Raw genomic sequence first — 15,753 nt, forward strand, 5'->3', positions numbered from 1 at the left:
ATTTTGATGCACCTTTTAGCGCTTACTAGAAATCCGTTATGAATAATTGCTTTGAGACATAAATAGGAAAAATCTTGTAATTCTTCTCATAAGTCATCTTCTATTGGATTTTAATTTAATACCTCTCAGGGGTTTTTTCAACTATTTCACCCTAACTATTTGGTACAGTTTAGAATGAAAAGGTAATCTTAATCTCAGAAAAAGCTTAATCTCTACTAATAGGCTACATTTTTACAAATTTTTACATTTTGGCTGCAAAGAGACAAATCCATTCATATTTTCATCACTTTCATGTGTCATAGTCCTTACAAAAATCTGTTTTGACAGGTCCTACCTTGAAGAAAACCAAAAATCGGAACTATTCAGAAAAAGCCTGACTGGTGCATCACTAGTTATCACAGGTGTCATCCAACCTGCTTCATTTAGACATCAGTCTAACAAAAACAAATCGCTGTTTATGCAGAAACAAAAAAAGAAAAAGCTGTACAGACACTTCACTGTTAATAAAAACACACACATATTTAATAAAACTGTATTTCTTTTTGACAGGATTAAACTATTCAACTAATAGCTTCGTTTATTTTCTACAGTATTTTTAATTTGCTGTCTACTTGGACATTTCTGCTTAGTTTTTTTTTCCAAACTGATCAACTCAGCAAGTCATGTTTTGCACGTCACTGGTTATGGTTGGTGGCTGTCCGGAGGGAAGGTCTCTGAAAAGTTAAAGGGTGACGTGAGGGTGTCGAGTCGGCTCACACACCGCTGACAGCCTCTCATTCGGCAGACACAAACACACACACACACACACACACACACACGTCCGCGCATGCACCCAGAGACACGTATTCTGCTGTGTGACAGCAACCCAGTCAGCAGCAACACCACCAGCAACCTGACTTGTACTGCTGCATCTCAGAGCATCACATCACGCCATCCAGTCTGACAGTTAGCAAAGTGTGCAATTAGTCAGAACATTTATGAGCAAAGCAATTTTAATACTCCAATCCCCCACTTATCCTTGCAGAGTTGCTGGTGTCCGTCTCCAGCGGACATTGGGGAAAAGCCAGGGTAGATCCTACACAAGCTACCAGTCCATCATAAGAGCAATTTATTGTCCAGCACTCAGCTGACCTAACAGTCATGTTTTTATGTTTTTTATGGGAGGAAGTAGGGGTACCCAGAGAGCACCCTCTAATCCAGGCAGAGAACATACAATCCTACATTCAATGGACGTGAAGTGCAATTCAAGTTACTACGTTTTTTTTTTAGGACATGGATGCAACCAGGTGTAAAACATCAAGCAACCAGCAGCTAAAGTGGGTTGAAAACCTCACAGTAGAATAGTTTTAATGCGATATTTTGAAAAAAATGCTTCTCCAACGAACTTATAGTAGTTGAAATATCTGTTTTGTAATTGGTCATCATTATTTTGTTGATAAGAAATGAGTCACCTTGACAATAGCTGAAGATTCAAGGTACTTTCAAATTTCTATGAGCAAAATTACCTTCATTTGTAGCCACAAACGTTAAAAAAAATAAACCGGTTTGTAATTTGTTATGGTATGTGGGTGTGTGTTTTCAGCCAGAATATTTGATAGAATTTTGCTTTTGTTCTGGTGTTGATACACACATTTAACACCAAAAGATAACTTCTCTGCTTCCAGAACAACCCAAAGGTATTGAAATTAAACCCAAACAATGAACCAGACTATTGGGAAATCAACAATTTCCTTCTTAGTATCATGGCTGATTCCTCTGGATTTTTTCCATGATGTCACAAATGATGTGCTTGAGGTGTTCAAATATATCCACAAGTGTGCCTCCACTTAATTAAAATGTTACGAGTTGTCCTATCAGCAACTTTACAAAGTTACAACATCATCACCCAAGCTTTTCAAAATGGCTTAAAGGCGCAGTAATCAGCGGATGTGACCTAAAGAAAAGGTCGATGTGCTTCAATGTCTGACAGCCCGGGGACATTTCTTTCTCTTCACTGCATGTAAATATGTGGTTCTATTCTGCCTAAATATTTGTTTTTTGAAAATAGGGTCAGCAAAGTGAAAGCAGATAGTTTAGTAATGCTGCATCTTTTTGGTATCAGCAGTGTGAAACAATCTGAGCTCTCATTACCACTATGCGATGACACAGAGATCAGATTGATTGCAAACAGAATATAGGGTGTCTTTGACTCAGGCTGCTCTCAAAGTAGCAGCCGGGTACAGAACCAAAAACATGTGGATGCAAGACTGTCAACGTGGAAACGCACATCGTGGATGGAGTAGGGTGGAAGTTGCTGTGGATCTGTTCTATTTATAACACGTGCGTTTGCGAAAGCCGAACAGAGGAGGAAGGATCAGCAACATCAGACACATCAAATATCAAAAAACAGAGATGGAAAAGTGATCTATTACATGGATTATGAGAAATAAGCATGACTCAGTTATGCTGGAAAGCGCAGGCTGATGTGCTGGTAACGACCTGATTGCTGAGAAAGGGCAGGTTAAGTTTCACCATCATCATCATCATCAGATGATAAATGCCATTGCTGTTACTTTGTCTCTGAGACAAAGTCTTATTTTTTCTTTTTTTAGATGTTCAGTTATTGTTTTTCTTTATATGTGTGCATGTTTATCGATTGTTTAATAATTGGTTATTGTGCTAAGTATTTCAGACTGCTTTGTTGATTTTAGTTGCAGATATGTGGAAGGAACCCAATTCGAGACAGACAGGAAACGGTCAGGGGAAAACATTACTCACAATGACACACAAAAACCTGTTTGTGTCTGTATCATCGAAGGTCAGTGGGTTTAATCAAAAGGAATGAATATGCAAACATAACCTAAGTCATGCTCAAATCACACAGAAACATTATTTTAGTGCTGCAAATTTTATGATTCTGGTAAAACTTCATAAAGTGTTTTGAAGAGAAAGAAATAGAAAGAAAAACAGATAAAATGCCAGAAAAAATAGGGACGCTAACTGCTAACTGCTAACTGCAAAGGAATGAGCATGGCAGCACATGACAGAAGGATCGGAGGGAGTCAGACAGCCAAGGTTGGTTTTTTTTTTTCCACAAACTTCTGTCTTGTTATTCTTCAGTATTCAGCTGGTGACTCAACCAGTACAGTGCTGTGGGCGCAGCTGGATGTCTTGATTGAGGATGATGCAGGACAGGCAATATCAGAGTGAGAGAGATAAAAAAAACCTTCATCCTTCAGGGAGATGCTGAGCTTCACCTAGAAGCACAATCGAAGGCGAAGCAGGTTTGCCTGTGTTTTTCAACTCTTACAGCGATAGGTGAACTCCTTCACATCCTTCACATGGATATGGACTTCGGTCTTTTTTTCTGCACAGACCTTGAGGTCATACAGAAAAAAATTGAAGCAATAGCAGGAAAACCACGCAGTCATCTATAAGGTGAATCTTATATTTGAATTTTTCCTAATTTGTAAGATTCGGAGAACCTGAAGGGAATAGGCAGAGGACAGAAAAGATGGATGGCTTTTAGAAGCATTGGCTTAGAAACTGACACATCACCAGGAAGTTGGGAATAAAAACACTCCATCTATAAAGCCACCATGCTTACACATTTGAGATTAAGAGAACAGACAACCAAACCTCAACATGTTGTCAGTATACACTAACACCAGAGAACACATGCAAAGATGCCTGTGAATAATTTAGCATCAAATACAAGGTAGAAGGAACGCTCTTCTATTCAGTCTTTGACTGCATATTATCGCAACCAAAGACTGCAGTGATATGCAGCTGTGTATACAGTATTATGTTGTCTAAAGGTCTATCTTTTCCATGATCTCACACATAGCCACCCAGAGTGAAAGAATACCAACACCACCTCGCAGCTACAAGTAACCTTTTCTTAGCAGTCAGTTTTCTGTTGGATCACAACATTTTGTGCATGCTTGATTTTCAAATTTACTCTAGAAGCCAAACGATGATCGAAGCTTCCCGTCCCCTCACTGCTCTACCTTGGAAGTGTGCAATGCCACAAGATATTTCATGTTCAGTGCTCCATTTTCCGACTGTACTGCAGCTTTTAAGTTTGTGAGTAGTTAAAAAGCAGAAAAAAGTTGAGTTTTACCTTGAGACTGCATAAGGTATATAGAACACAAGCTAATTTCATAGCTCGCATTTCCATCTGCTTAAACAACACAAACTTGAACGTCCACATAAAGATGTCTGTAGATGCCTGAATGTGGTCGAAAGGATTCTGGGGTCGATAAAATGGCCGGGCTTTTATTGTTTTTGTTTAATCTCAATCGGGGGTAACTATGGGCTGCATGTTTCTGGGCTAAATAAAGACAATGAATGGTCAACCTTAGAAAGGCATTAAAAAGATGTCAACTACTGTCCAGTGTTAGTAGGGTTAATTAAAGAGATACTCGTTTTATATTTTCATAAAGAAAAAAAATGCAAAGAGCAGCTTTAGGTTAAAGGTCGCAGAGGTAGGAGGAAACATGAAGTGGAAGCTATTTTGTCAAAAACAGATCTGAAAGTTGGAGCACGTTCAGACACAGGGTTGGATCCGTAGCTGTCAGTTTGTTAGGGTAAGTGAGTTGAAAGGGGTAAGAAGACTTTCTCTATGAAAATGAAATGAGGCTTATTTCTATTACCAAGGGAACCCTCTGCATACACAGCCCTCCCATGGTGGCCCCCTGCTTTCTTTCTCCCTTTTGCCAACGTTTTCCTCTCCCTCCCCCCATTCGAAGGAGCTAACCGTGAAGCGCTGTGATTACCATCGATCCGTCCGAACACAGCCCATTTCCTCGGCTCCTGAGTCTCTGAGCTCCACGCGTTAGCAGAGCAGCCACAAGGCCAAGACCACATGCTTTTGTCCTTGGCAAAAGAGCCAGACTTGTTTGTTTTGTTTTTTTGTTTGCTTTCCAGAGCTGTCGCACAGATATGGCAGCATGCACTGACATGATAAGTGCACTACTTAAAATACATTGGGGACAACAAAAATCAAAGAATGTGACAAAACTGATGGCCGGATGAATGTGGTCATCGGTGCTTATCACGGTAGAGTGGCAGGTGGTTAAGTGGAGAATGGAAGAGATAGCAGCAGTGGGAGTGGGGGGCGAACAAACGAAAGTAATTATCAACCCGTACAGGCGTGAGTCCCAGGGGTCAAAGGAGGGGTTGCATGTGTGAGTGTGAAAGAAAGAGAGACAGAGAGAGAGACAGAGAAGCAAGGCGGCATTATTTCAATTAGAGGAGCGTTATCTGTGTGTGGATGAGGAACACCTGCCGTACACGCGCAGAAAACAGCACATCCACCCAGGCTTGTGACACAACATTTGGCACTTTTAAGAGCTTGATGGAACATGTCTACTGATGGCGCCCAGCGGAGCATTACCGGGTATGACAGAGAGAGGTGGGGGCATTAAAACGAGCTGCAGCAGACCTCATTATGAAAGTGCACAACAAATATAATACAACATTTAAGAATTTGTAGAGAGCACTGCATCTTTAAGCAGAGAAGGGAATAAGGATTTTTTTTGGTGGTGTCTCTGGTTTGTTAGTGTGAGGTATATTCCTCTCTGCAGGTTCAGATGTATTTAATTATCCCTGAATTAGCCCCGAATACTTAAATAGGACGAGAATTTATGCCGGCCTCTTGTGACATTGTGAATTTTTGTCATGTTCACCCTGTTGTGACAGAGTTTTTTGTCTTGTCCGCTTGAGTTTAACTTCAGTTTTATAACTTTCCACATATCACTTTTGTTCATAAAATATTTGCTCAGCGGAACATAACCACAGAAAATTTGTTCTAACACTTATCTATGTCATAAACTTCAAAACGCATTCATTTTTTATTTGGATCATTTAAGGTACAAGAAACTAAACTGTTCATCAGCTCAAAAACTCAAAACATCACGGTCGTTTTGATCCAAACATCTCATTTGCAAAATAATGTTTCTGTCACATTATAAATGCCTGTTTTTCATTCATGTAAATCCATTTTCGTTAGGATATAAAATAAGATGACTCCAAGCTGATTTTTGCTGTGGACAGTGATTTTCTCTGCCACGTCTGTGGGTAATTATTGACATGTCAGATGGGAATTCATGTCCTGTCCTTTTAAACAGGACGTCACGTCAGCACTTGCGTCCAGGAAGCATGAGGAGTGCTGATGGTTTGTCGGAGCGGCAAGAAAGACACTGATCACCTTCAAATGACATTTAGGCTTATAGACCTGCTCTCCCGCTAATTCTCTTCATTTCTTCTTGTCTCTACCGCTCTCCTTGCTGTCAAGCACATATACACATGGCATCGAGTCATTTCTTCCTCTCTACTCTTCCACATCTGTCACTCTGTCTCATTGTCTTTCCAGTGGGATTCTTCAGCAGAGAGGGACACTGTTAAGCTTTAAAAGCAAATCAGATTTTATTTTTGAACAGAGGGGAATCCCAACATCACAAATAACAAAACCTTCACATGTTACAGAGACTCCACGCAACATTTCATCACCACCTTCTCATACCACAAACACACCATCCCCCTCCAACAGCAGCAGCTCTCTGTAAAGACCCTGGAAGTGGATCAATAATTAGAACAATCCTTATTGCATGTTTTCATTTCCTTTTAGAGACTGGAGCTGATGTGCAGGTGCAGACAGGAGATGGGATGCTCTGCTGCACATTCTGGGATTCCTACTGGCTTTTGGACACATGCAACACAGCAGTTACCATGACAATAGACTAGTAACCGTGTGTCACAGAAATGGATAGAATATGATTAAGGAGAAAACTTTTGCAGTTGGGAATGTCATACTTCAACAACAAAACAAAGCAAAACAAAAAAAGATGAAACCCTAGAAATAAAGCTTGTGAGAAATGTCTCCAAAGACCCCAGAACTGCCAAGATGCCCGTTAATGATCGGGATTAGTAATCTTCAAGAAGACCAACCTTAGAACTTTACACAGGAATGGGCTGCAAGAGAAACTACACATCTGAACAGAAGAAACGTCCCAACAGAAAAATGCTCAGGAAGACCTGGTGAAAAACAAAAAGTTCTACACTGGAAGCATCTCTTTAGGTGAAGCAAAGCTACAGTTCTTTGGCTATAAAGATATTGGTCTATAATCCCAAGCAGTCAGCAGCAAAACTGGGTTTGAGTCGCAGTTTTGTCTTCCTAGGACCTAAAACAAAAGTCACCGCTGTCAAAGAACTACCTCGAGAAGTCAAGAGCGATTGTTAATGTCGGACTTGAACGACTGTGAAACTGAAAGTGACGCTCCATCACAGGTCAAATCTGTAGGAGTTTTGAATCTTTAAGAATAAAGATTCTTAAATTTCTAAAAGACTGTATTTGTATTGATCAACACGATCAATTCGATATCAAATCAATAAAACTCATGCAACCTACAAAACAAGCTATTCAACTTGGTTTGCTTTTTGTTGTAAATCATGATGGAACATCTTGGTGTTACACTACAGAATGGAGCATTGCTAAGTGAGGCCAGTGCACTCAAATTATGACTATTTAGATTTTTTTTTTTTTTTGTCGTTAGTTGATACTTGCTCTTCAGAGGGGTTTACTTGTATCCTGCATGCCTGCAGAAAATCCATTGAACCATTTTGTGAGAAAACTGTTCTCAGACAATTTTGCAAAAACAAAGCACAACAAAATAGCTTAGAATGGAAACAGAACCCAAAGAGAATCAGAGGGAATGAAATGGACCTTTTATTTTCAAGTACCAGCTGTATATCATGCGGGGGTCTGCAAAACAACCGTGTCATCCAACACGACTGCTACGTCATTGGCTGTCAAAGTGAGTATGAACAGTCCACATTGTGGGTATAAGCTGACACTTTATTGGAGCCAAATGACCAAAACCTTTTCAGGACTTTTAACAATGAACGTTTAGGGTCATGTGGTATTTTCGCTTAAAGAAATGGTTTTGAATTCAACAAATGAATTCATCTCTGCTGGAAAAAATATGTTTCTGTTTTTCTCCCTTTGCTGCCCTTCAATGCTAAAATCTCTCCTCATTCAATTCTCACTCTAGCCAGTGGCCATCTTGATAATGAAAACATTTAGTAATACAAAGAGGAGTTCCCGATGCCAGTGCAATTAACGGAGGCACGCATGAGCTTCTGAATTCATTAACCTCCATATTTGATGGGTTGATGGTAGGGGACAAGGGCAGGGAAGAGGTGGAGACAGGAAGGAGGGTCGCAATGCATGTCCATTAATGAGAGAAATATGATGGAAGGCAGGCAGATGGAGGAATGAAAGAAAAATTAAGGACATAAAAGACTCATTTATTTTATGCATAAAGAGCATAAGGAACATTTTCCTCTCTTTTAGTTTTTCCTCTCAGGGTAAGAAAAATTCCAGCCTTGCCACTTCCCTCAGGGCCGAACTCAAAGTACAGCATTAAGCTAAAGCACTGTTTCGACACTGCTATTTTTCTGGCAGCATTTATTTAATGCTCGCTACGTTGGATTTACTGACGAGATTGACTTTTAACAAAGGTGATAATAATAATAATAATAATAATAATAATAATAATAATAATAATAATAATAATAATAATAATAAATAATAGCAATATTCACAATTGATGCTTTTTGAGCATAAGTTGAGAGGGACATCTTAAAGTTGTCAGGAGGTTGAAAGCATTATCTCGCTGTTTTACAATTGAAGGTGAATGGAAGCATCTCTGTTCATAAGCCTTATAAGAGAAATAACTAGTACTGTCCCAAAGCCTGTTCTCAGTTCTGCGAAACCTTGTAAAACTGGGGCACATCAGGAGGAAAATTATGCTCTGCTCTGTCTTTGTCTGAGTGCGTCTGTGGGAATCCACTGGGAGACCCCGGCTTTGGAATAATGACATTGAAGCTAAAACATGTTGGAGAATTCATGGAACGAAGGGATAGGGATTTCCCGTTCAGATAACAGGAAGGCCGACAGTACAGTATGTTTCAGTGCAACAGAATGTCACAGGCTGACCTGAAAATTTGGATAGGTACATCTATAAATCTAAGACTGCAGAAATACGGAGTATTACAGTTTTATTTTGGGGGAGGTTCTAACAGCTAACATTGTCTTTGTTGAAAACATTTGATAGTAGCAAGGCTGCAAACATAAAGCTAAAAGCTCAGTTTAACTTTATTACACGAAGTGGTACTTTACATAATGAATTTACTCCACAAACAAAAAGAAAATGTATAAAAGATAATCTGCACTCCACCATATATCGTCAATCTGGTGATCAATCAGAGCAAACTGGCTGGTTAGTGAGAAATGTTTAAAGTGAGCCATGCAAAAACCTTTAAATTCATTCATTCATTCATTCATTCATTCAACCTTTTACACCAATAAAAGTCACACTGCTACCACACACATTTCTACTCATGGACAAATTTGAGTAAAAGAGTTGACATAACTTCAACTTTTTCTTCCAATAGCTCAATCTTACAGTAAAAAGTAGAAAAATACAGCATTTAATTTGAGTCAGTTTCTTTCAGTCTATTTCTAGGACTGTCCAAGTAGGAATTCATGACTTTAAGTTTCCTTGGTGCCAAAATCTGTCAAAATACCTTTAGCCATTAGCTACCAGACTGAAAGAGGAGGGCTGGTATTTATTTTTGATGCCATGAGGTTCATAGGGAAGGTAAAAATCTCTAAAGCTTACTGTCATCGGGCATCTTCAATCAGCAATCTCTTTCTCAACACCTAAATCTTATGAAAAAAAAAAGTATTATAGACAGTTGTTCACATATCTTTACTGCGTGTGCCGACAAATGTGCACATGCCTCAAAGCGTACAACTGAAATGAACTATGATTCTGTCAAAATGTAGTTTGACTTTATAACATTCTGCATGCAGTCATCAGCCTGATGGTGACTAATGCAGCTCTACATTTACAAGTGTTCTCCATGCAAAGTTTTCTACCTGTTCTGACGTCTAAATATAGAGACTGTAGGAGCGGTGGAAAGCAGTGACTCAAAGCAGTTTGTTGTACAAGTTTGTAGCCGCGCGGCAATATCACTCTGCAGCAATATCAAGTTGCATAATAGAAAAATGTAATCATGATGTCATTTTTCAAATAATTTATTTGTCATTTGTAAAACTCGCTAAGTTTGTATTTAAACTTAATCATTCATCTCAAATTAAGTTATTAGTCACAATTTGCATTTTATTGGCTGTAATGTAATAAGTTTTATGCATGTCTCGTTTCTGCTTAGCGTCCGTGACACCGACAATGCTTAGTAAGACAAAAGGAGAGCTGGAAGGCCGGGGGTAATGAGTTTAGAAGCAAGGGCATCCAAAGAGTAAACTGAAATTAGTGAAAAACTCAAGTTATTTTCTGTGTACTCCAAAGAACCGCGCAAAGACAGAAAAGAATCTTACTGGAGGAGAATGTTTTGTTTCTTTGCGTCATTATATCATCCAAGCACGGGTCAAACTGAATCACTACTGGTATAAAAGCTCACAAATAGGAACCACGTAAGGGGATGGAATCAAGCAGAACATTAGAGCTGAGCTACAAGTTTGGAACCTAAAAAAGTAAAATAGGAAAATATGCATCATAAACAACAAGAACTGATGACTTTCGTAGATGGTATGCATCTAATCAATAAGACCGATTCCTCGCCTCTCCTCTCCGTCTCTGACATTCTCGTCTATGAAACATGACCCTGCAGTAAGACAACCACCTGAAATGCTGATCTTCACCTCAGACATGTGAACAGTGAGCAGGTTCTCGCAGGTGGATCGTGTTTTAGTGTTTGCGTCCCAAAGAAAGCCACTACTTTCCTCAAGCGTATTCGCAATCTTTTCCCGTTTCTGAAAGATTTGTCAGCGACGGCTCACTCCTTGCATATGGGAAGGTCAAATAACATTGCCAGCAGCATAATTCAAAACCAGGCACCCATGAGTACAAAGTACACTGTTATTGGATTGATCCCTCACGGTCAAATGTGCCACTATCAATATGGGGAATGCAGCAAATGCTTTCAGAAATAGTCACAGGGCAGCTGAGACACATATATTTGTGCTTTTAGAAGTTCGACGCTTAATATTTACTGTAATCCCGTTGACCGTCTCTTTGTTTCGGGAGAAGTTTTTCACTTTGCCCAAAGTCGAGAGTCGACATGTAAGAGAGGCGGATGGCCACCGAGATACACGGGCATTTCAGTTCCCATCATGCAAAAAAGCTTCGTCATCAATAAATCAGTCGAGTATGCATTATACATGGCTGTCTCTGCATCCAAGCGCACACACATGCACACGAGACTCCACAATGAAACTGACTGAAACCAAACCAAAATCATAAAAGCAGCAGTTATTCACATCTCGAGTTTCTGCCGTCCATTCAGCGAACACGCAAACGCACGCTCTTTAGAGAGCAGAGTGAACAGATCACATGTTCTCAGTGGCGTACCTCAGCAAAAACAGAAAATGACAGTAAATGATGAGAGAGCTAGAGGACGGCAAGGAAACAAAAGCCTGAGAGTTCAACTTATCTGGAGGCAGTGGTAGTGGTAGTGAAGTTATCGTGTGGACAGGTGGTAAGATTTTAGAAATTCATCAGTTGGTTAGAAAACTGAAATTGGTCAATTTTTCCACAGATTTTAGTTTCTACATGTGTGAACCAGCAGCACGTGTGTTGATGCACTTTGACTTTAATGAGACTCTGACAAAGATTAGGGTCATTCTGGTTTGAGATGATAGAAATGTGGATAGTCTTCATCTTTTTGTTAGAGTCAAAACTTCATCTATCAAAATTTCTCCTTGATTTACTCTGATTGATGATCGGCAGATCAAATACTGAAAGGACCAGATTTTTTTCCTGATCAATCACATTTATTGAAAGTAAAAATTTCCACAATCTACAGTCCGTCACCTGCATCACCCAAAAGCATGTAGATTTCTGCAGTTTTTTTCTTATGTTTAAAAAAATATGACAAATTCTTTTCTCTTCCAAAGGACGTAGGTTTAAGAAGAAAACGTCAGAAAGGTCAAAATCGGAATCCACTGGTCAGATCGCAAAGAAAAACAGAAACCGGCATAAGCCAGGGGAAAGAAAAAAAAAAACCTGATCGCTGCACCTCCAATAGTTTTGACATTGAGTTACGCAGCACCATTTAATGCACCTGCTCTTATGAAAGAGTTATTATAACACATGTAGTACACATAATTAGGCAGCCAGCAGCAAATAATACACTTACAAGAACATATCCATGAATAAACACATGTGAGTCCTCCAAACCTCTCCGATGGAGCTTAATGAGCACACACACCCCGCACACACATATACGTACACGCAGCTACGCTCCAGCGACACAGAGAGAGCAGAACAGATGAAGCCACCAGCAGCCAGCCAGCCCGACCAGGCGGCCAGCCCTCGCCTGTTACCTTTCTCTTTTGTTCCCGGGACGACGCTCTCCTGCTCTTCCTCCGCTTCTCCTTCTCGTCCTCTATTGCATTCACATCCACTTCCCCCCGATTCTTCTTCAGCTGGGAGGCCGCGTGAGCCATGATAGGTAGTGAAAAAAGACGGGAAAAGCACCACACACTGCACACGCGCACCTCACCTGAAATCCCAGAGAAGTTCAGGGGCTTGCTGGTGGCAAAAACAAAACCGGGATCTCAGAGGAAAAAATCGGGGTAGAAAAGGAAAGGGGGGGAAAGGGAAGAAAAATGCCCTCCTTGAAAAGGAGAATGGGGAAGAGTAGGGGTTATTATTATTATTATTTTTTTTGCAAGTATGAAAGTAAATCCTGTGTGTCCTCTTTTTTTTTTGGTTGTTGCTCTGCTCTTTTCAACGTGATGGAGTGATGGGAGAGAAGAGGCAGCTGTTTCTCCTCGTCTCCTCTTCCTCCTCCTCCTCGTGTATCCTCCGCTGGCAGTGTGAGAGGAGCATGTCCAGGAGAGGTGAGGACAAACCGGGTGGAGAGAGAAGAGACGCGAGCATCACCAGCACAGAGGTGGATGGGAGGAGAAAGACGGTGGGAGGAGGGAGGGGTGCAAGGGGAGTGGTTTCCACGGTAACAATGCTCCCTTTTTACACCATTCTTTGAAATTGACATTATTGCTGCTTTCTCCTTCAGCCAGGCTAGCAATAAATGTATTTGTCCAGAGTCTGAGAGGGAAGAACGTATGAAAGAGATGCAAAAAAAAAAAAAAAAGAACCCAACAAAACACACAATGACATGTGAGTGGTAGTAAGTGTATGAATGAACCAAAGGCATTGCTTCTGGGAGTGGGAAGGAGGTGGGGGAGCAACAGTAGTGTGTGTGCTATGATCCCCACAGATTGCAAGGTGGAGGTGACCAAGTAACAGAATGGGAGGGGGGAAATACGCAGAGGACTGAATGCACATAATTTCCACCCCCCGCATCCCCACTCCACACACACAGCAAGCAACAAGCCTGTCTGCAAACATACAGAGTCAGCTAGCATGAATTCAGATGTATAAAGAAAGCCAGCTAGAGTCTGTCTGAAACATTCAACTATTCAAAATAAGAAATGTTACTAGAAATGCACTGATCCAGCTTTTCCTGGCTGATACCCAAACACATTTTTCTAGATTCCGGTTGTGTGCACTTCCACTTTTCTCACACACACAAAAGAAAGAACGTGCTGCAGGTTCTTTGTTAAAGACAGTAGCTTTGATTCAACAGAAAATGAAGGAATTTGGAAACTAGTCACATTTAAACTTATCTAATTTTTAATGAATCAATTACAGGAAGGGCTGCTTGTGAATGTGTTTGTAGTCTGTAAATAATGGATGTTCTTAGTCTTGATGCATGAAAAGAATAGAGAAAACAATCAGGCATTCACAAATTGACCTTCCAGTCGATCATTGTTTGGTGCTTCTTTATATGCCAATATGTATGTAAGCATAATACAAACTTAATATGACCAACATGGGAACTCACACCTGTGTTTCAGTCAGACAAGTACAGTACACACACACACACACACGCCCTCACCCCTAATCTAAGAGCAGTTTAGTCAGACGATTTAACCTCACAAGCACGCCTTCTTTTTCTGACTCTGAAATAGCCAGAAGAACCCACTGATTTACAGAGAGAACGAACAAACTTTGACTGTAAAAGTGAATTTAAGAATGTCTAAACTTTTTACTGTTTTTAAACAAATCCTCTGTGGATCAATAAGTTTATGTCAGTAGGCAGAACCTCTGCCATCACACCAGAGTACTATATGGACAGAGACTCAAAGTGGATGGATGCCCATTATTCCACTGCAGAACTAAAAGCTGCAGTTTCCAGTGGTAAAAAACATAAACAATGATATTGTCACAGCTACGACGCTTAATCACTTACACCACAAGTCTCAAACTCCAGCCCTCAAGGGCCGGTGTCCTGCAACTTTTAGATGCGACTCTGCTGCACCACACCTGAATAGAATAATTAGGAGAACTGATCTACACAAAGAGGAGGTAATTAAGCCATTTCATTCCAGTGTTTTGTACCTGTGGCACATCTAAAAACTGCAGGACACCAGCCCTTGAGGACTGGAGTTTGACACCCCTGACTTACCCTGAGTCAAACACTCATCTGCAACGAGGTGGTGTACATGTTCTACTATACCTCAGAGGCAACGTAAGAGCAGAAACAGTTGCACTTGAAATAAAAATCTAGTAATAAATTTAGAATAAATCCACTATGCTGATAGTGTAATACCGTATTAAAATTCATTCAACTTTAGAGGAAGTTTGTAATATTTACAGATACTTAATAGCCACAGCTTTAGACACACATCAAAAAGGCCCATAAACCAGACAAAGCAGGAGCATGAGCAGAACCTTGTCATTTAAAAAGCTGTTATGGATCCACAGAGCTTACTCTATGCTTCCCCATTTTCTCTACAGAGCGCTTAAAATAGCACTTGATATTTTAAAAAGCTATAACAGTTAAAGTTAATGGAAAGAATGGCCTTTTATCAGGGTTAATTTTTCTTCTGTGGAAATGTGGAGAGATAAGAAACATGTCAGAAAATGATGTTCGTTCCAGGAAAAGGATCCCCAAGTGGACATGTGAACGTAGGTCCATGTGAGTTTGAAATGACATATGGTAGGTACAGAACGTACCGCAGCAGATCACATCATCTCAGACCTGAAAAGATCTGGAAGAGAATGAGAAGGACTGCAAAGCACTTAATAGCGAATGTCCAAAACAGCCAGTACCTCAATTTTGCAGTTACCAGACTCACTCAATAATTTGCTCCAAAATCTGTGTGAGGACAACGGGTTCATTTGAAACATCCCACCCACTAATAGATGCCACAATGAGCACAGACATAATCTGTGCTGTTTTTCTGTATACGTATGTATATATGCAAGCATAAAGAAAGTGTCACATAAATGGACTCAGGGAGAAACTACAACAAGAGAACAAGGATTTTCTCCAATGACAGGAGAAATCCGGCAGATTATCAACACATTCTACCTTTGAGAGTGTGTCTAAGTCTTTGCTCACATGCTTATTATTAATGTCCCAAAAACTCAATGAATCACAGAGCGACTCAAAAGCCAATCCAGTAAATGAACAAACTCGTCATGATGTCATAAATAATTCTGTGAGATGAATAAATGAATCATTTAAAAACTAGCGAGCTTATTCCCACGATTTCTGACTCCTTGGTGCTGTGTTTCTCTGCAGTCTCAAAATGGTCACCTCATCTGAGATCAGTAAAAAGGTCAAGCAGGATCCAGGGAGCTTTTGGTTTGCTAAATCATTTCTTTGTTGTTG

General features: G+C 40.2%; 1 protein-coding gene across 31 annotated transcripts in view; it reads right to left on the minus strand.

Moving 5' to 3' along the window:
• Nucleotides 1-15,753, minus strand: part of LOC114137994 (ankyrin-3-like) — a 130,652-nt gene that overhangs the window by 81,605 nt on the left and 33,294 nt on the right. For 8 of the 31 annotated variants that reach the window (XM_028006930.1, XM_028006920.1, XM_028006926.1 and 5 more), the window contains exon 1: nt 12,392-12,901. The exons of 1 other annotated variant lie outside the window; for it this stretch is intronic. In XM_028006930.1, coding sequence (XP_027862731.1) covers nt 12,392-12,514 — 123 coding nt within the window. In that variant the 5' untranslated portion in view covers nt 12,515-12,901. Of the gene's footprint in view, nt 1-12,391; nt 12,909-15,753 lie in introns of those variants that run through there. 22 more of the 31 variants (XM_028006917.1, XM_028006929.1, XM_028006922.1 and 19 more) reach the window with 9 other exon arrangements.

The sequence above is a fragment of the Xiphophorus couchianus genome, chromosome 22 (genome assembly GCF_001444195.1).
Source record: "Xiphophorus couchianus chromosome 22, X_couchianus-1.0, whole genome shotgun sequence".
Lineage (NCBI taxonomy): Eukaryota > Metazoa > Chordata > Actinopteri > Cyprinodontiformes > Poeciliidae > Xiphophorus > Xiphophorus couchianus.